The sequence below is a fragment of the Lepidochelys olivacea genome, assembly GCF_965140295.1.
Source record: "Lepidochelys olivacea isolate rLepOli2 genome assembly, chromosome: 13".
In the NCBI taxonomy this organism is placed as follows: domain Eukaryota; kingdom Metazoa; phylum Chordata; order Testudines; family Cheloniidae; genus Lepidochelys; species Lepidochelys olivacea.
The window spans coordinates 19,552,493-19,572,977 of record NC_140423.1 but is presented as its reverse complement, the minus strand read 5'-3'; the positions used below and the strand labels follow the sequence as shown (position 1 = coordinate 19,572,977).

The window sequence follows — 20,485 nt, the reverse complement described above, 5'->3', positions numbered from 1 at the left end:
AGGGTTTTCCCATCCGGGTTACTCGACCGCTCCCGCCCCGCCCCGCCCCGGAAGAAGCCGCTGGGTCTCGGGGCGGCGGCGGGCTCCTTCCCTGCGGGGTTGAGCGCGGTAAGTGTGTTGGGCGGACCCCCCCCCTCCCCGCCCAGCTTTGTCTGGCCCGTCCTCCCCCTGGGTGCCCCCTTCTCGGGCGGCTGCTCTGCCCCTTCCCCCGGGCCAGCGCTCGCTGCGACTCCCGGCCAGCGGGCTGTGTCCGTGCGGCAGGACAGCCCAGTCCCCGGCCAGCCGGGAGCCGCCCTCGCACGGTTCCTCCCCGCCCGGCCCCAGCTCTCGGCTTCCTCCGGGTGACCGCGGCTCTTGGTGCTGAGTCACCCCGGCCGGGCAGCCCGGTCCCCGCTGCGGGGGGCGACGCATCGCTCCGGGCTGGGAGCCCAGGGCGAGGCCGGAGCTGGGGGGGTGGCTGGGAACTCAATCACCGAGCTCCCGTCGGGTGCTGCCGGCCAAGGGCGGTGAACGGGTCCGGTTTCAAAAGCGCTAAATTAAAAATTCCCGCTGGACTCTCTTGGCAGCTCCTGGCCCTATAGGTATCGCTGATGTTCCTAAGTGCCTGAGCCTCCTTCAGGCCGGGCTAGACTCTGTACCTCCGGGGACGGACGAACTGATGTCTCGTTTCCGTTTTATTCACTTACAAGCGCCTTACCTTTCCGCCTCCAGTGTCCCCTCAAGGCTTCTCAGAGCCTGGTCTCCACATGAAATAGAACAGTGGTTTTCAACCTCTGGTCCGCGGGCCCTGGGGGCCACAGACTATGCCGAAGCTTCCCAAAGAGGTCCCCGCAGCTCCATTTGAAATTTTGTAGGGATCCGCAAATGAAAAAGGGTCAGAAACCACTGAAATAGAATGAATGTGTTTGCACAGTGATGTTCATACAGCCCAGCCTTTTGCCTGGTGGGGAGTTCCCTGTGATTGCTATTTGCAAAAGAAGTAGGTTCTTAAAAATATTTAACAGTCTCTTTCTGAAGGTAATAGAATAGAAATCGATTGAGATTATATAGTATGAAGACAGGTAAAATAAGAACATAATTTCAGCCGGCATTAACTTGTTTTAAATCTCCAAAACTTTCTTCTCATGATTACAGTCTTCAGAAGCTACCCAGATTATTGAAGATCACTCAGAAGGATTTAAATTCATCCAACCAGTTTATCATAAAATGCATAAGTTCACAATCAGTTTAGTTTTGCCAGTGAATAAAAGTAACAGGACCACATATCATGTAAAAATTCCATCCAAACTAAAACTGTCACTGTGTTAAACATCTTTTACTAAGATTTTTAAAACATTTTTGCTCCATTCCCTTGCTACAGCCAACTTCTGCTATGCTTTTCAGGCTGCTGTGATAGGAAGTGTTCTGGCATCAAGCTTCAAGTTTAACTTGGTATCAGTCTAAAATTGGCAAAAAAGTATAAGCTGTTTTTAAGGATAACTTTTCTTTGGGGCAGAGAAGAATAATTTTATTGAGGCTAGTCCCCACACTGGATTTATGATAGAAATTTTCACCCAAACATCAACGTAAAGTGGTACCAGTACCCAATTAAGAGTGTACCCTAAGCCAGGCTGTTTTGTTAATCTTTGCTCATTTGTCTGCTCAGATGAGCATCACAGTGACCAGTATTGTATTCAACCACTTCCCCTTGTGTTTATTTGCTGCTTCAGTTCATAGTATGTGCGTCAAACACATTATGACACATCCATCTTTCTGGATGTGTCATAATGGCACCCAGCTAGCGGCTAAGGAATACATCTGAGTGAAGTCATTGCAGAGCAAGTAGCAGACACACCAGCTGGGAGATCTGAGGGGGGCCAGATAGAAATGAGATTCTCAGGTAGAGAATTTACCCTTCATATTTACTTGTTTCATTTTGTCTTTTGAGAATCTGTGTGACTATTTAGCTGCAGCTCTTTCATCTAAATTTATTCTCTCTTCCAGCATATCAAAGAGTTAAAATTAATTTAGCAAATGTATTATTCAAATACCAATATAAGTAGTATTGTACTGGTAGCTTGATTTAATAGCCCTTATTAATTAGCCTTCATTATGGTAGTTGATATCTGTTGCTCTTAGGCATCTATCTCTCTAGTGACTTGAGAACTCAACTCTGTAGTCAGTAATATTCCATTTATATCTGTCATATCAAAAGAGCAGCTGCATAAGGAGTTGAGAGACAATGTCTGTGTATGAGGACTTGCCTGTGGGAGTATATGGAGTTCTTACAAATTAAAAGAATCATTTTAACCATAGTGGTCTAGTACTCCTTTACCAATCAAGACCACTTCAGTTTAAACACCGGGTGTTAAAGACTTGTTCTAGTACTTTAATCACTCTAGAACAACTACTAATTTGATTTTGGGCAACTGATTACCAGTAAAATATTGACAAATTGGGAGGAGCTGGAGAAAAGCAACAGAGATTGTTAAAATAATTGAGAGACTGTAAGGATTGCTGTCCAGCTAGGCCAACTGACTGCTAGTTGCACGAGCAGTAAGGGACACAAGTCTAGAAATAGTTTTGGGGCCTTAAACATCCAAGAGGAGATAATTCGTATGAAATGCTTAATATAACAAAGGTCAAAAAACTGAAATTAAGAGAGGGTAAATTTGGGCTGAAAACCTGATAGAACTTTTTGAGGCTGGGATCTAGGCCTGGTCTACACTTAAAAATTAGATCAACCTATCTGTGTTGCACAGGGCTGTGAAAAGTTTTGTGCCCTGGGACTGTAGTTAGGTTGACCTAACCCCCAGTGTAGATGCAGCTTGGTCAATGGAAAAATTATATCGTCAACCTAGCTACTGTCTCTGCGGGATTATTTACTACATAAATGGAAAACTGCCTTCCATTGGGTGTAGGAAACATCTGTGTTATAGTGCTACACTGGCACAGCTGTAGCCCCATAGCTTCGTTGCTGTAACATAGACATACCCCTGGTTTGTGGAGTAGTCTTCAAAGGAAATAGTGGAAACCATATCACTTTACTTTTATAAAACAGGACAAAGCCCCAAAGACTGTACTGTAGGGCAGAGGTTCTCAAACTGTACCAACAGTGACCTACAGGAAGTTGATTGGTGTTGTGGTGCTGGCCCTCCTTGTTTGCTCTACTGCTTCTGGAGTGCAGTTTTGGTTACAGTGGAACTAAGTATAGGAATCTATAGAAAACTCCTGCATTGAAGAGATCTATCCCATCCCTTGCCCCCACTTGGCTCAGAATTGACACCAAATTATTTTACTGTAAAGGTTTTTATTTGCCTAAGCTGTTACACATGATGAAGACTCTATCATTCTTGCATATCTTTCTGCTCCTCTTTCTGAATCCTCTCCCAGAAGTGTCTTAATACAGTGACCAGGGCTATGTGTATGCTACAATTTGCTGCTCAGAATTTATTTCTTGAGTTATGATGATGATGGGAAATTATAGTAAAGTTTTGAACACAGTGCTGGTTGTCTCCATTTAATTTTCAAACAACTCACTTTCTGCTTTCAACACCATAGGGTAACTGTCAGCACCCACAGTGCCAAGGATGAAAACAGAAGCTAAGGATGGAGAAGAGGAAAGTCTTCAGACAGCTTTCAAAAAGCTAAGAGTTGATGCAGCAGGGTAAGCAAGCATATAATGATGTATTGAGGAACTATATGACCAGTGAATTGCTAGGGAACCACTCTACAAATCTGAAGCGATTGAGGTAGGTACCAAAGGATTAGGTAGTGGAAGGCTTAACTGTAGCACAACAAATTGAAGTCTTTTTAAAAAAAAAAAAAAAAAAGTTTGTAATCAGAGGGCTATTTAGCTGTGGGGATTGGTAAATGGGATACAGATCAATTCCTATCTAAATTGCTGGTTCAAGTCCAACCTGGGCTAACAGTGACCAAAAATGGTTACTATTTGATAGCTGTCATTTGGCTGCCCATATTAAATGAATTTGGGCTGAGCCCTGGTTATCAGAGGACATGTACACATTATTAGAACGCTGCTAATGTAACTAGTATTTACTGGCAATACCAGCAGCAAGACCAACCACTGAATTGAACCAGGGAGATGGATTCCCTTCCTACCCCTTTGAGTTAAGTGGTCTTGCCACATCAGTATTGAAGATACTGGTGAGGTCATGTAGGAATCCAGTATTGCCACCATTGGACTCTAGTCTCCAGGAATGACAATTTCTTTAACAAAAACACTGAAAGGGAGGATGTTGTGTATATCTTCTCCTTACTTGGGAGACATGATATGCAGTACTTGACTTACTGCTCCACGATACTAGAGCACAAAGAATCTGTCCATCTCACTTTTAATACTCAGAATGGCAACCCTTTCCTACTTAATAAAAGAACACTCAATACAATTATCAAGTCTCAACTCTCAAACCTGGCCTACATTGGAATTTCAGCCACTGGTGTAGCTGCACCAGTGCAAACTCCTAATGTAGGTACAGTTTACACCAGAGCAGCATGATTTGCAGTGATGCAGCCTTCCTTGGTTTGAAAACCCAGAGAAGAATTTTCTGTAGTATCTGGCTGGTGAACCTTGCCCATATGCTCAGGTTTTAGCTGATTGCCATATTTGGGATCGGGAAGGAATTTTCCTCCAGGGCAGATTGGAAGAGGCCCTGGAGGTTTTTCGCCTTCCTCTGTAGTATGGGGCACGGGTCACTTGCTGAAGGATTCTCTGCTCCTTGAAGTCTTTAAACCATGATTTGAGGACTTCAATAGCTCAGACATAGGTGAGAGGTTTTTCGCAAGAGTGGTGGGTGAAATTCTGTGGCCTGCATTGTGCAGGAGGTCAGACTAGATCATAATGGTCCCTTCTGACCTAAATATCTATGAAACAATGTAAACTGGGCTCATGTAAATAACTCCTGTATAAGCTATTTGCACCAAAGCAACTGAACAGGTGCTTACAATCCAAGTATAGACAAGGCCTCAGTTTCAAGCTGGTTAGGGTGCCACTGGAAGCCTCGCAGAGCCCCAGTATATTCAGGGTCTTTCAATACAATTGACCAGGCTCACTGGAAATCTGTGACACCTCCCTTCCCTGCACATGCCCCTATCTCCAATATGCTTCAACTCTTTTCCAGTAAAGAGAGCTCAAAGAACTGATATGATCTCTTCCCACCTTCAGTCTCCAGTCGATTGGTCTGTGTTTACAGCAGAAAGAGGAGCTTCTTTCTGAATATTAATATCTTGGTCTTTTCTGCATGTCAACTGTTCTGAGCCCAGGACAGGGAATAAGGACAGAATTTCATTTAACAGGAAACCTCCACCTCCAATCTGAACCAATTTAGTGCAAGTGTTGCAAAATAATTCCCTGTTTGGCTGAAATCCAAAGTGTCAACCTGAAAGGATACTCTGAACTATTACAACTCCCTGAAAATGGGGGTTTGGGATGGATTTGTGATGTCCTACTTTGACAGTTAAGGAGCATCATAAATAAATGAACACCCTGCACATATCAAACATATTTAATCCAATGATCTCTGATTTGATTTTTAACTATTTGGTTCTATCGCATTTAAAATCTGAAGTTGGGTTAATTGTTAATTAATTTGTTAATTAGATTCAATGATTCCTAATATCAAAGATCAAACATTGCAACTGACTAAAGAGCCTGAAAATAATCCTATGAGAAATGTCACACATCTAAATATTCTTATCTTGCATTCCAGTACTGACCGTGACACTCACTGTATTCCCCATCTGATTCACTTCAGCTCTCCATACCCAAGTTTTTCTGTCTGTACAAATGTAGGTATTACCCTTATTTCAAAGCACTTAGGAGTGAAGTATTATAACAATAGTTTACAAACATCATGTCCACACAGAGTTTTCTTTGCAGGTGCAATACAGTAAAACATAGCTTGTATTCTTATTTCCCATGTTTGGGAGAGGACCAAAATACGTAAGGATATTACAGTAAGGCCACTTTGGTAAACTTAAAATATCAACGTCCTTGTATAAATACTGCTGCTTGGAGCTGGTTGCTGTATAATACTTGGACTTTCCACCGAAATGCCTTATGAGTAAAGATGAATGATCCATGGATTGGATATATGGAAACTGGAGGACACAATAGTGGTGAATGACACGGGTCTTTTGAGTTAGTGGGAGAGGAGGGAGTATGCTTTCCTGACCTGTCTTGTCAGGACTTTCCAGAAGGTCGATAGACATGGGCCTAAACTGTCAGAATTTCAAGCCTAATTTTCACTTGCCCTTTGAGTAACTGCATACACAATTGTAGTTGTGTACAGACTGTGGGCAGCTTTCAAAATGTGGACTTGGGGGGCCCAGTAAATCTTCAAATTCTATTTAAGCCAAGGCTCTGAAAATGTAATGTACTGTAACCTTTCAGCTCTGTTGGCCAAACCTACAATAAGGAGAAGAGTTTCTTGTAGCAAACATTCTTCCTGTACACCGGGACTAGTGTGTTCCAGTTAAACAGTCTATTTATATCCAAGGAATGTTTATATTTAGGAAAGACTGGCTTTAAGACTTGGGTGGTGTTGGGTTTTTTTGTTTTTTTTGTGGCTCTAAAAATTGAGGCATTTTCTGGGGAAAATTCCATTTAAGGCTGTTGTGTATAGCTTAGAGTTGCAGTGTGAAGGTCTAATTTAAAAGCTAGTGTTTAAACAGCTGCCATTCTAATTATTTGTTAAAAATTTTATCCATATAATGCTCCTAAGCATTTAATCAAAATTCAGAGAAACTCCATGAACATCCTTTCCTCACTCCCCCACCCCAATTTTCACCTAAGTGTAATTGACACCAGCAGTTTTTGTCCTTTCAGCTACAGAATCTTCTTTCTACCCTGTTACTCAGGTTGATTTTTTTCTAACTGTTAAGATTTAGTTCAGTTATATTCATCATTCTTCCCACACCATCAAGTTCATAAGGCAGAAGTCAAACAGCCCCTCATCCCTATCCTGGACTTGTTTAGCCAGATTTTTTTATATTCAGATGTAATCATGCTTCTTCAGCCACTATCGTACTATGGAACATGCCTCTGTGTTTCTTGCCCTTAGAAATGCTATTTTAGGGCATTCTTGAAATTGACATATCTGAGACATCTTCTGTCTGTATTACTTGTAGGTGGTTGTGCCTATTCTGGGACCTGTTCTTTACTTGCTCTCAGTCCATTTTAGTTTGAATATTCTATGCAGGCACTTTCATTGAAAGCTGTTCAAATGTGCATTGGTCCTATTTTTCCAGGACCCTGCTCCCATATAATGACTAAAGATTTATTGCTTCTAAATATTTTAAGTTTGGTGTTTTTGCCAATCATATTGGACTTCCATACTTAAATTTTTTGAAGTACACTTGGCTTTCCTATTCTGGACTCTACATCAAGTTCTGTTGGATATGTTTTTTCAGCAGTTGGCTCTGCTTTTGTAGAGTATCAAGTGGAAGTCATCCAGCAAGAAAGGGTAATGGAGTAGACTTACTATTTCCATATACACCTCTACCCTGATATAAAGCGATCCAATATAACACGAATTCAGATATAACTCGGTAAAGCAAAAATGGTTTTCTGTCTCATCTACAACATTGGTTCTCAAACTGGGGGGTCATGACCATGTGGGGGTTGCGAGCCCCAACCACTGCACTGGGCTATGACCCCGACCGCGATGCATAGCTACGAGCATCGACCCCTGTGTGGAGCTGCGCAGCTGCGAGCCCTGACCCCGGGCTTGATGTGAAGGACGACATCAGATGTGTCTTTTCTAAAACAACACCAAGAATAAAACTTCTTATGTCAAATACTGTATTAACAGAAATGTTCGAGGCCAAAGCAAGTTTGATTTAACACGGTAAGATTTTTTGGCTCCCAAGGACCACATTCTATCTGGGTAGAGGTGTATTCCAAATCATACAGAGTCTTCAAATTTTACTTTGTGGAGAGATTTTTCCCTGCGCTTAAAGAAACTCTCATTCTTGCATTAGGGGCCTGAGTATTTTAGTAATATGCAAGTAATGGTGCTGAAGAAGACTTGAGTTAGAAAAAGCTCACAGACTGATGTAAGCTTTCTCATGTCTCCTACTAGTATAGTAGTGTTGTACGCCATTTGAGAGCTGATGCATTTCACCTTGGTGGTTGATCCACAATCAACTATCTGTAAAGTGCCTTGAGATTCTCCATACTAAAAACCTCTCTGTAGAAAACTCATCCATTTTTACATTTAGTGGATTCAGAAAACATGGGTTTTAAGCATTCATTCATTGGTCATGGGAGGTATGCTTTGGTTAAATCTAACCTTACTTCCTTCTGGTCTTCAGCAATGAGCAGCAACACATAGTCTTCAGACAGAAACTGGATTCTATAAGCCTCTGTCCATTCCACTGCTAGTAATTTGCTTTTAAAACAGTTTTCAAACCTGCCTGAACATAGTTGTAATGCTGTTTGCCCACACTTAACCCATTTTATAACTGTGTGATATCTGAGCATTATAGAATGTAGCTATAGAAAAGACTTACTGGCTCATATACATCATTCCCTATTGCATATTTGTTGGTGTTTTCTTGCCCCGTTAATGCGTAATTGCAGGTATCATTTTGGCTAACAGCTTGCAACAAGGTATGATTTGGTAAATAAGGCTGACTGGAACTGTTATCTTATTTCATATTTATTAATTTTAGTGCCAAAAGGTGTGGTAAGAACATTACAGGACAAATTAAAAACCATGATCCATGCCCGGCAAAGCTTAGACTTCAAAATTAAACATAATGTGATATAACAGATGAGCGTAACAAATAGTAGGGTGAGGAAGGACACAGGTTACTACAATAACATCATATGCTTGCTTAATTTATGTATGTTCACATATTGGTGGTTCACTATGAAAATTCACTGAATTTTTAACACTTCAGTTATAAACTAGCACACTGTGTGTCTTTCCTGGTTTGGTGCTTCAGTGAAGCTTTTAGGAGACTGTTTGTTTGTTTGCAAACAGTTTGCTTAAGGCATTTCTGATGACCGATTAAAGTGTTTTTTGGGAAAGAAAATTCATAGCCTCTCCACAGTATTTTGACATATATATCTTTCGCATTCTCTTCAGTTAATTGCAGTGTATTTATGTTCCTCTTTCAGGTCCACTGCTTCTCTTCCTGTGGGTGAGGGTACAATTCCAAGAGCACTGGTTAGAACAGCTACAGATGAAACCAAACCTAAGAATGTGTGCACATCTAAAGAAGCCTGGCATGGGTAAGCAGAGGGCAGCCTGGGACTGACTGACCTGGTTTTTTAAATGTAAATGAACTGGAATTATTTTAACTCTAATTACCCAATTCTGTTACTGGTTTTGGATTCTAAACGGACTTATTTACAAAAATTTTACCTTTTTTAGTTTCCCTTTTAAAACAAACATGCCTGTCATCCCTTCCCCCTCATTCCCATGCCATTTGTGTTCTGTTTCTAAATTTACAAAGTGAAACACCTCTGAGCTGTGGGTGTAGTTCTGAATGCTACAGCCGCACCAGCATTAGGAACAGGAGCAGAGTAAACATATTCAGCAAGCTGCTGTACTTGAAAATGAGTCATTTTAAGTCATGAATCCTTTCTTGCAGGATCACTTGGCATCATACAGTAGAGTAGTAGGTACCTCTAAGGCACTTCTATCTCTGAATCTTTTGCCTTTTGTTTCCTGAATGCTTAGTGCTTATGCAGCACTTTACATTTTCAAATGACTGTTGAAACAGTCTTGAATCGCTACTATTTTCATGTTTCAGAGTAACAGTCGTGTTAGTCTGTATTTGCAAAAAGAAAAGGAGTACTTGTGGCACCTTAGAAACTAACCAATTTATTTGAGCATAGTAGTATTGTACGCCATTTGAGAGCTGCTGCATTTCACCTTGGTAGTTGATTGTGGATCAACCAATCTGTAAAGTGCTTTGAGATTCTCCATGCTAAAAACCTCTCTGTAGAAAACTCATCCATTTTTACATTTAGTGGATTATACAGCTGTAGCTCACGAAAGCTTATGCTCAAATAAATGGTTTAGTCTCTAAGGTGCCACAAGTCCTCCTTTTCTTTTTACTATTTTCATGTGGCCCCTGTGTTCTTTCATCCCATGTGCTAAGTACCCTGCCTCGCCTCTTTCAGATTCCTCCTTAAAACCACCTTTATTCATTCTCTTACATTGATCTCTCAGGTGCTAGCTCCACACCTTTGTTTACCAGAACTGGTATCATGTCTGTCTGAGTTAGTTCATACAATCTTGTACACCTGTTCTGTAAAGCTCAGTGGATGCTACTGCACTCATTAAAATGTAATATAAATACAGTAGAACCTCAGAGTTATGAACTGACCGGTCAACCACACACCTCATTTGGAACCAGAAGTACACAATCAGGTAGCAGCAGAGACCCAAAAAAAGCAAATACAGTACAGTAGTGTATTAAACATAAACTACTAAAAAAAAAAAGGAAAGTTTTTAAGAGTTGACAAGGTAAGAAAACTGTTTTTCATTCAAATTAAGATGGTTAATAGCAGCATTTTTCTTCTGCATAGTAAAATTTTAAAGACGTATTAAGTCAATGTTCAGTTGTAAACTTTTGAAAGAGCCACCATAACGTTTTGTTCAGAATTACAAACATTTCAGAGTTACGAACATTCCCTACAAACAACTTTCATTCCTGAGAATTTTGTAACTCGGAGGTTCTACTGTACAGTGGAGGAGGTTGCTTTTTAAATACTTTTCCTACTGTGATTCACAGAAAGAAAATACTACTTGCATCTGGTTATAGAGTAAACACTCACTTGTGTATCTTCTGCTGCTAGGTCTATGAGGAAACCTTCAAGAGGGGCAGTGAGAACCCAGCGTCGGAGGCGTTCTAAGTCTCCAATCCTTCATCCTCCTAAGTTTATCCACTGCAGTTCAAAAACGCCTTCTGTGTGCAGCCATCTGGTACACAAGAGCCAGGTTGACACTCCAGACAACAGCACCGGGCTAGGGGTGCCAGTCCCAAAGGAATTCTGTGCAAATGAACGTTCCAGTCCTGTTCTAGATGGCGTTGGCCACAAGGGAGTTGTTGCTGAGTGTTCGGGCGCTTCTGTTGCAGAGCCAATGCCAGAGAACAAACAGGAAAACTCTTCTGTTGCTGTTTCTCTGATGTCCAAAGCAAGTCTAAAGACAACAGATCTTTCTGACTTCCAGTCGGTGTCCAAACAAAACAAGAGTAAGCCATGTGCATGCATGGACAAGGCCTGTCAGTGTAAGCGGTGGCAAGACATGGAAGTGTACAAATTCTCCGGCTTGCAGAACACCATCCCATTGTCACCAGAAAGAACAGTTGCTGAGGACCACTCCCAGCCTTTGCCATCAAGAACTCCCTCAAGTTCTCCACGATCTTGCTCTGAGCAAGCAAGGGCCTATGTGGATGATGTGACTATTGAAGACCTTTCAGGATACATGGAATATTACTTATATATTCCCAAGAAAATGTCTCACATGGCAGAAATGATGTACACCTGACATCAATGGGCTTTAGAGAAAGGGTTTGATTGAAATCTGCCCTCAGTCGTACTCTACATGAGAAGCAATCCACTCCCTGCTCACCATGCTTGCAATAAAAACACTTCATTGCATCTCAGCTAACTTTTGTTATTTAAACCAGACAGAACACCTTAATTTAGAAACGTGACAGCTCTAACCCTAGAATCGTGGTTGATTTGGTTAGAGAACAGTCTCTTCCCATATCTGCTTATGGAACTAATAACTTGGGAAATTCTGCATTGATTAAAGATCTTATTTAAAAAAAAAAATCCTGCAGTTCTGGGTTATTGCAGAGACCAGTCCATAGAAAGCGCTGTATGGGATCAGACCTCTTTATTTGGGAAGTCTGATGCTGTATCTTAGCTCATCTGAGGTCTCTTTTTGATGTTCAATTGCAACTCATAAACAGGCAGTTATGGATTCAGGGTTAGCTTTGGAAACTTGTCAAGTGGGGCTGTATAGCACCAAATTATGGGAACACTTTAAAAGTGGGGGTCATGCCCCATTTTTTTCCTTTATCTTTACATCCATTGCTCTAATTATTTCCAGATGCCTGAATTTGCTTTTCTGTGGGGGGTGGGAGGTGCAATCAGTGTTGCTTGTTTATGATTAAAGAGCAGCTTTGTTTCTAGTAGGATAAACTTTTTCTTCAGACTGACCTTTTCTTCCCTTTTCCTTTCTTCACAGCTCTCCTATTCTCCAAGTTAGTATATTATCAGATTCTAGTATTAACCTTGCAAGAGGTATTACCACATTAGGCTACCTAATCAGAGAAATAATTCAGGTAATCAGATCTTCTACCTTTGTCTGCTGCAGCAGAAATAGATGGCTTTGTATCTTGAATGTAATTGTTCCTCATCAATAGGCAAAGGAAAAACAGTTGATGAGGTGAGTTGACTCCTTTGCAGTTTGTTTTTTATAAAAATACATCAAAAGACCAAACAGCATTTGCCAACTTCTTCAGTGTGCTTTTGTCTGCACATCCTTCCCCCACTGTAATCCTGATTGTAGTTAGACAAAAATACCCAAATTTGTCCTCCCTGCAATTGCTCATTTCTGAGGGCTTGTCTACACTGGTATGCTAAATAGGCATTGCTGTGATTGATGCAGCAGTGTACATTTAGCAGATCTGGTAAAGACACAATAAATCAATGGCAGAGCGCTCTCCTGTCTACTTCAGTACTCCACTTTCCAAGAGGCAGAAGGTAAGTTGGCGGGAGAGCATCTCTCACCGACATAGTGTGGTGTAGACACCACGTTCGGTCAATGTAAGCTGTGTCATTTGGGGGTGATTTTTTTTTTTTTACCCCTGAGCAACGTAACTTACTTCGACTTAAGTGGCAGTGTAGACCAGCCGTTTGAGACATAGTTTTGACATAGTTTAAGCCTGCAGGTCTATTATGTCTCAATTTAATTAATGCTTGGTCAATTGCCAAGCCGGGACATCTTGGGCCTTCCTACTGCATCCATGTGTTCTCCTTTTCCCTTCCTTCTGGCAATCCATTTACTAAAACATAAAAATATTGGTAGTGTGATCCTTGTCTTGTCGTGAGGCAGAGTGCTGATGGATCCATGTACGGTTCTCCACTGCCTGTAGTGCGTATCTCCCTGCACAGAAGAGCAGCTGCAGCTCAAATCTGCATGTGATCATATCAAAGCAGCACCAACAGCTGTCTCCTGTTCTAGGTTTAGCAGTGGACAGGTACAAGGGAGTATACTGCCAGGTACTGAAACTAGCCCTTGGGGGGAAGGGTATGAACCAGTGTTATCATGTGCTGATGCTTTTACAGTTTTGTGCCTTGTGTGAGAGACAAGAAATAATTTAGGAGAAACCCTTCCATGCTAAATTCCATTAGCACCTCTGGTTATTAAGAATGTCATCCCTGCTCCATTATCTGCAGCTTGATATGGCTTAATGGCACAGGATAGTCATTGTCTATCAGTGTTATAATCTATCCTAGTGAAGTGGCCTCACAATTAAGACCGAATTGATGACCCCAAACTACCTAGCATTTCTTAATGTCAGAAGTCCTAAATAGGCAGGCTGTGCTGGGTCCATTTTCCCCTTCAATTTCCCTGCATTCAGATAACTTAATAAGATTAGTCACATGTATCTGAATGTGAAGTAACTCCATTTCCTTGTGTGTGGTTGTCTGCTGCAGGAATAGAACTAGAATTGTAAACTCTGAAAATTTCATTTTATCCCCAATTGCTCACTCTTTTGGATTTTTTCCTAATATATATATAATATGCCTGTGTGTGTATGTGTGTATATGTGTGTGTATATATATATATATATATATATATATATATATAATGCCAGTACCAACTCATTGCATTGCTCACTTCTAATTCATACAGTAGATATTACATCTGGGGAATGGGAGTAATACCTTTCATAGGGAGGAGGGCCCAGTTACCATTCCACTATTTTGTTTTCTCATGGGAGTCCCATAGACTTAGGGGTAAGGATTTATATTTTGTTTGCCCTGTTTTGCAATACATGAAGTGCAGTGTGGTGGACTTGGTACAGTCAATTACTTTGTTCTGAATTTTACGGAGAGTGAATCCTGGAGTACAAGTCAATATCTAGTAGGGACCCTAAAGGAAAATTGTACAATACTTGGGTATGTACTGTTGATGGTTAGGGAAGGAGAAGCATCCAAACAAGTTGGTAATCCATGTCTGGCCACTAGATGTCACCTTTACTCCATGTAAAGGTGACATCTTTACTCCCTGACAATATAGACCCACTGGCTGACTGATACTTACCTTAAACTTCCTAAGTCGTGCATCAGTTCAGTCATTTAGGAGTCCTATAGCCAAGTGGTGCTTAAAATATACATTTGAACATAATTTTCATTACAGTTTTGTTGTGGAACAGTGCTGCAGTTTGTAATAACTTTCATGGTCTTGAACTTGGCCTGTTTTTAAGACATTAACATCATTGGTGATGATAAACCAGATCAGAGTTTATTATTCCTGTCTTCTAGAACAGCATGAGATGTACTTGAAGACACTTCAGTGTTAATCTTTTCAGTTTTATCACAAGTCTTGCAATATTTTGTTTTAAAGTCCCAGCACCTTGAGTAAAGTGACTACATGAAATTCTCAGTTCTCATTTAAAAAATAAAAATAAAAAAATCTACCCCTCAGAGCAGAGTGAGTTGAGAATGTGACCTGTCTGTACCCTAAGGGCTCAAACCAGAAGATAGTGAAAGATCCCAACACTTAACTATTTTAGAATCTTCTTTTTAAGCCAATCTTATAACTTGAGGTCTAACTCATGATGTTTGAATGCTTGGGGTTGACAGTTCTGCACCTGGCATTTCTGAGCCTCAGATATGATGCTTAGATACTATGGTGATAAGTGCAATATAAGAAACTCTGTAGAATAGAATTTTGTCGCTAGTTCCCTTTTTGTTTGAATGACCTCTCTGAGAACCTGAGTGGCTGGGTAAGGGAAGAACACGGTTAGCCTAAGTGACTGTTGGGCTTAACTTTGTCGTGCGTGCATGCCCAATGGGTAGGTGTATTTGCATGTGGAGCTGCATTTAGGCACCATGTAGCATGTACTTTTGCAGTTCTAAAAACTGAAGCCCCTAATGATAGCATCAGTTGTAAAGCCCTGTACAACCATGCAATGGGTTGTCTTAATTTTACAGATGAGACAAGATTTTGCAGCGTGCCTGGACCCATACAACAAATCAGTGGCAGAGCTGGACTTGGAACTCCAGAGTTCCTATCTCAATACTTTACCTCTTACTAGGGGTGCATAATGTGCCAGCAGTAACACAGGTTAGCTCCGTAGCTGCCATTGTTTCCTTTGGGATAAGCACCTGCTCCTAGTAATATGGTGGTCACTAAATAGCACATCATACTTTTATGGCCTTGCTAAGCGTCGTCTTAGAGTATGGGACAGGTTGAAGGAGGGAAAGATTTGGATCAGTGGGACATGCTGGGGTAACGTCCCCCCTCTCTTTCCTGTGTACTCACCAGTCTTGTATTTGAAGGTGGGAGTTATGTGCCCGTACCACAGCATCTGTATGCGGCTCTGTAGTTTAGTTCTGTCTTTTCCAAGCACAATGCAAATAAGCAGTGCTCACGCCACCTACCAGGCAGAGCCACTGCTTGTAAAGCTTTTGGAGTAGCAAACCTGTTGACTGACTATAAAAATAAATAAATAAAAGCAGACCCTAAGGTGAAATACCTCCAGAGATTTGATTTTTTTTTTAAAGTAGGTCCTGTGGCCCCTCTGAAGTAGACAGGGAACATTGAAGCTGCCAGCAACCTCTCTTTGGAGATGAATGCATCTTCTGTGCAAACTTGGTCTCAGCTGACCAGGGAAGTGGATTTCAGCGGATGCTTTGCATGCATTTACAGTTGCTTGTTCATTGAGGGCTTGTCTATATTGGAAACATGTAGTGGCTAGCTAAAGCGATTTAAAATTGATCTAAAAATATGCAAATCCTCCCAGTCTAGATCCACCTCAATTGCTTTAAACTTTGCTTAAATCTGTTTAGTTTATTTCTGTAAATTACACATGTAAGCAAAACTGGTTTAAACACATCTACACTAGTGGCTTGAATAAACTAGATTGATTCAATGCAGACCAGGCTTAAGATAAGCCTGGCTCATACTACGCATCACAGCATGAAAATGGGAAAGTGCAGTGCTCAATTACACCTGTACTATTGGTGACAAGACCCTGGATTTTCAGCAGGGCAACTGATTCCTCTTGGCAGGAGTGATGGAGATGAGCATGATTTCAAATAATGTTTGTAACTCAAAACCTTTCTTGGGGTTTCACTTTAATGTGTATATTCTTGTCTTCCTTTCGCCCCCCTGTCCTTGATACTGCCTGTGAGTGAATAAATGGGCTTTAATTTAAAATTTTAGTGCTTCATGCAGCATACTTCATCTTATTCCCAAAAGTTTTTGTCACCTAAACACTAAACTGCCTGGTCAATGTGGCCTCTGCCGCATTCATGTAACGGTCAGAAATTTTGGTGAAAGGAATGGTGTTACTAGGGAACAAAGATTTTGCGGATGGGTGAAATTGTCAGGTAACAGAGACCTGAGCCACGTCCCTGCGGATGGTAAAGGTCCTACTGTGTCCAGCTTAGCAGGAGAGGCAGCCGGAAGTCGAGTAAGGCTGACTTCTATCCTAAGGCTTGTGGGACTGGTCTGAGTCTCTGATCTTGCTCTCTAACTGTGCTGGAAAGACGTAGTGGAGGGAAGTGGATACTTAGAAAGCTGTTATCCTTTCGCTTCAGTGAGCGGGGAAGGCGTGGGAGCAGTTTGCAGATGCATGGGGGGGACAGCGTTGCCTTAGAAACATTAGCTTTATATGAGCTTTTTGTCTTGGCTGGGTCGTTTCTGCTCCTCATAAGGCTGGAAGCAGGACAGCAGCAGCTGGGAACTCAGAACTGACTTTGGGGGGGACATCTTGGCCCTTTGCCATTCACCCTTTGCTTCCCCACCTCTGGTCCTAGCCATTGTTGTGGAATGACTGTGTTCTGAGAGCAGACCCCCAGTCATCTGTCCACTTTCTGCCTCTGGTTCCCCCTACTCTCCCCTCCCCTCCTCCCCCCATCAGGAAACATGCCCCAGCCACTGAGCAGATCTCTGTGCAATGGAGGAAAAATGCCAAAGTAACTGAGCAGGAGAAGCTCTCCCCCCTCACATGCACACCTCCCCTAGCTGCTTCCCAGGGTCTATTTTTAAGCAGGCACTTACTTACTTTCCCAGCTTCTCCCCTCCCCTCGTCTTTTCTGGATTCCTGCCCAGGCAGGGGGGTGTCTCGTTCCTCCTTCATAAAAGGCCCCTGGAGCAGGGGCTGGGCCTGTGGGGGTTTATTTTGGGAGCAGCTCCTGGGATCCGATGGCCTTGTTAGGGCAGCGCTGACCTTTCTACCGCAGGAGGAGGAGAGAGGGAAGAGGGAAGGGGCAGCAGAGGAGAGAGAGAGACACACATAATGGGACTCTGAGGAGGGAGGGACTCTGCAGGCAGCCGGAGCAGCAGCAGGAGCCGGGGGGCGGGTATGATCAAGAAAGGGGGACCCCCCCAGAGAAGCCCGGGGCCCCCCCGCCCTTTCCTGGAGAGCCTCTTAAAGGGGCCAGACGCTTCCCCAATGTACCGTCAGGGCAATGCAAAGGCTGCAGAGATACGAGTCAGGTCTTGCAACTGAGTTTTATCCCTCCCCTCCCAATCTGCCTCAGTCCCACAGCATGGCCCTTACTTGATTGTCCGGTCCCCTAGGTGGCAGGTGGGTGCTGGGTTGCAGAGAGGTCCCTGTGGTGTTCACGGTGCAATTTGCAGTGTCCTCACCCCCAATACTTCTCCAAGACAGGATCCCTTCCCAAATCCCTCCCTCCCTCTGTCCTCTGGCTGGGCAGCACAAGGCAATCATCTCCTTGGGTCAGCACCTTGCTTTGAGCATTTTTAATTTGGAAATGTGGCAACATTTTAAACTCCCCAAACTTTTGCTTATGAAAAACAGTCCAGCTAAGTAGGAAGGAAAGAGAAAGAAAGAGAGGAACGTAGGAGCAAAGTGGAGATCCTGGCTTGCTGAGCTTGGATGGCACCATGAGTGGAGGAAGGTTTGATTTTGATGATGGAGGAGCATATTGTGGGGGCTGGGAAGGGGGGAAAGCCCATGGCCATGGCATCTGCACTGGTCCCAAGGGCCAAGGGGAGTACTCAGGCTCGTGGAACTATGGTTTTGAAGTGGTGGGCATATACACGTGGCCCAGTGGCAACACCTATGAAGGCTACTGGTCTCAAGGCAAGAGGCACGGTTTGGGGATCGAGACTAAAGGACGGTGGCTTTACAAAGGCGAATGGACCCATGGCTTTAAAGGACGGTATGGGACAAGGCAGAGCATGAGCAGTGGAGCAAAGTATGAAGGCACCTGGAATAATGGGCTGCAGGATGGTTATGGCACCGAGACTTACGCAGATGGAGGTAAGGGTGACACCGGAGGGGCCAGTTGGGGTCAGGTCAGTGAGCAACATGATGTTTGACCTGTAAATCCAGAGGCTGTAAATCATCCCAGGAGCGAGGGAGTTCAATTGTGAGCTGTAGCTCACGAAAGCTCATGCTCAAATAAATTGGTTAGTCTCTAAGGTGCCACAAGTACTCCTTTTCTTTTTGCGAATACAGACTAACACGGCTGTTACTCTGAAACCGGAGTTCAATTCAGATCACCAACAGCAAAAGCTGGGGCAGAGAAATCAAGGCACTTTACTCGAACATTCTACCTCCACCATATAGTTTTATACATTTCTGTGTGTGAGCGAGCTTTGTGTGTGACACCTTTTTATCTACTCGCAGTTAGGTCCTAATTTCTGCAGTCTGGCTGCCCCTTGGAAAATTGCAACATTCAGTAATCTACATACATTTCCTTTTCCGTACACCAGAAAAGTGAGAGAGACCTCAAATAATTGTAAAGCTTCTGCATGACTATGCTTTCTATGTGAAAAACCTCCTCAAATGTCTTGATTATAGATGTTTCCTCCAAACTTTATTTTCTATAGCGTGAGGCTAGTGAAAGACTGGATTATATTATGGGACGTCTGATTGAAGAATTTTGGGCCCATGGCTACAGCAAATTATAAAGTGACAAGAATTAATTCTCATTGGGCAAAGAAAGTTGTGCTTGTTTTTGCCTTATACATCACTGTATAATCTACAGCATTTTAATGCTCTGTGTCTATTTACTAAATACCAAATTGCATGAATGCACTGAACTTGTGTATGACTAAAACTCAACCTGAATGTTTATCAAAGCTGTCTGGAGAATTGAGTCACCTATCTTCCACTAGTATAAATCCCCTAGACTTCTTTGAAAAATCTCAGCCCATGTTCATGCACAAAGGCACTCAGTATACAAGTATTTGTCAGACATTTTGCAAATGCTCTGAACGGTAAAGAAAAAATTTAATTAGACGAGGTGGGAAGCGTCTGAAACTAATAAATAATCGTAATGCAACATCACAGGAATCCTGTGCAAATAATTCTGCAACTCTTCAATAGTGTAACAGTGCGTGCTGCCATGTTTTGTATGGCTAATCAAGAGGGTGATTTGCGGGGAAGGGAGTATTCGCGGATATATTCCTGAGGATTGCACTTTATTATTATTCAGGACCCACAATGCCAATTATTTACAAAGAAAAATAATTTGAGAAATGTATCTCTTCATAATAAAAAAGCATATCACATTTACAGCGTTTCTCAGCTGCAGCCACAGCCTCCTGGGTGTTGACTGGGGGAGCGGCAAAGCAGCAATCCCTCCCCCAGTGTCGACAGCAGGTGCTGGTCCATGCCCCCTTCTGAAGCCACAACCACTGTAGGATCAGGTAACCTGTGTGAGTTCTCCATCTTCCCGGGGTGATGCTGGTTGAGCTTCAGCCCTGGCGTGGTGGGTGGTAGTCTCTGGTCGTGCGGCATAAGACTCCGGCCCCCAGCCGCAGGGCTTCGGGTTCCGGACCCAGAGATCCGGTCCCAGGCTCACCCCCCACATGTCACTCTAGCCTCTCCTGCCTCTTCCAGTCTCCAGCCATGCAGCGGGCTCACTCCCGCCCTCCATTGCCCCAACCCCTGCTGCCACCTCAAGCCCCCACATCACCCCTGGTCTCCCTCCCCACCTTCCCATTCTGGGCTTAATTTGTCACCCAGCTTGCTGGGGCTAAGTAAGTCTGCTGTGAAAATACTATTTACAAATATTACTTTTCACAGTAGCAGACTTACTTGCTAGCTAGTCTAAAAAAAAAAAAAAAAATCAACCAAAAAGCAAAACATGCGAAGCACCTTATTTGAGTTTCTATTCTGTTTCAGTCCAGTAAAGACTAGAGACAAGTGTCCATTATTTTTATTATTGAGTCTGCAAAAAACCCTACATAAATAAATTACAATTATTTGGACACATAAATGTGCATATTTATTTGTTTTTTAC

At 42.6% G+C, this 20,485-nt stretch overlaps 2 protein-coding genes across 4 annotated transcripts in view; both read left to right on the top strand.

The window, feature by feature from the left end:
- Positions 1 to 9: 9 nt before the first annotated feature.
- Positions 10 to 11,620, top strand: OSER1 (oxidative stress responsive serine rich 1). 2 transcript variants are annotated; one of them, XM_084645800.1, is made up of 4 exons: positions 10 to 108; positions 3,541 to 3,646; positions 9,125 to 9,238; positions 10,814 to 11,620. In XM_084645800.1, exons 2-4 carry the CDS (start codon positions 3,570 to 3,572, stop codon positions 11,505 to 11,507), a joined length of 885 nt encoding a protein of 294 aa, XP_084501926.1. In that variant the 5' UTR covers positions 10 to 108; positions 3,541 to 3,569; the 3' UTR covers positions 11,508 to 11,620. The 2 variants fall into 2 exon arrangements, with proteins under 2 accessions (XP_084501926.1, XP_084501927.1); XM_084645801.1 differs by lacking the exons at positions 10 to 108; positions 3,541 to 3,646 and adding an exon at positions 5,710 to 5,787.
- Positions 11,621 to 17,416: 5,796 nt separating this feature from the next.
- Positions 17,417 to 20,485, top strand: part of JPH2 (junctophilin 2) — a 64,294-nt gene continuing 61,225 nt past the window's right edge. For both annotated transcript variants that reach the window (XM_084645484.1, XM_084645485.1), the window contains exon 1: positions 17,417 to 18,495. In XM_084645484.1, coding sequence (XP_084501610.1) covers positions 18,117 to 18,495 — 379 coding nt within the window. In that variant the 5' untranslated portion in view covers positions 17,417 to 18,116. The remainder of the gene's footprint in view (positions 18,496 to 20,485) is intronic.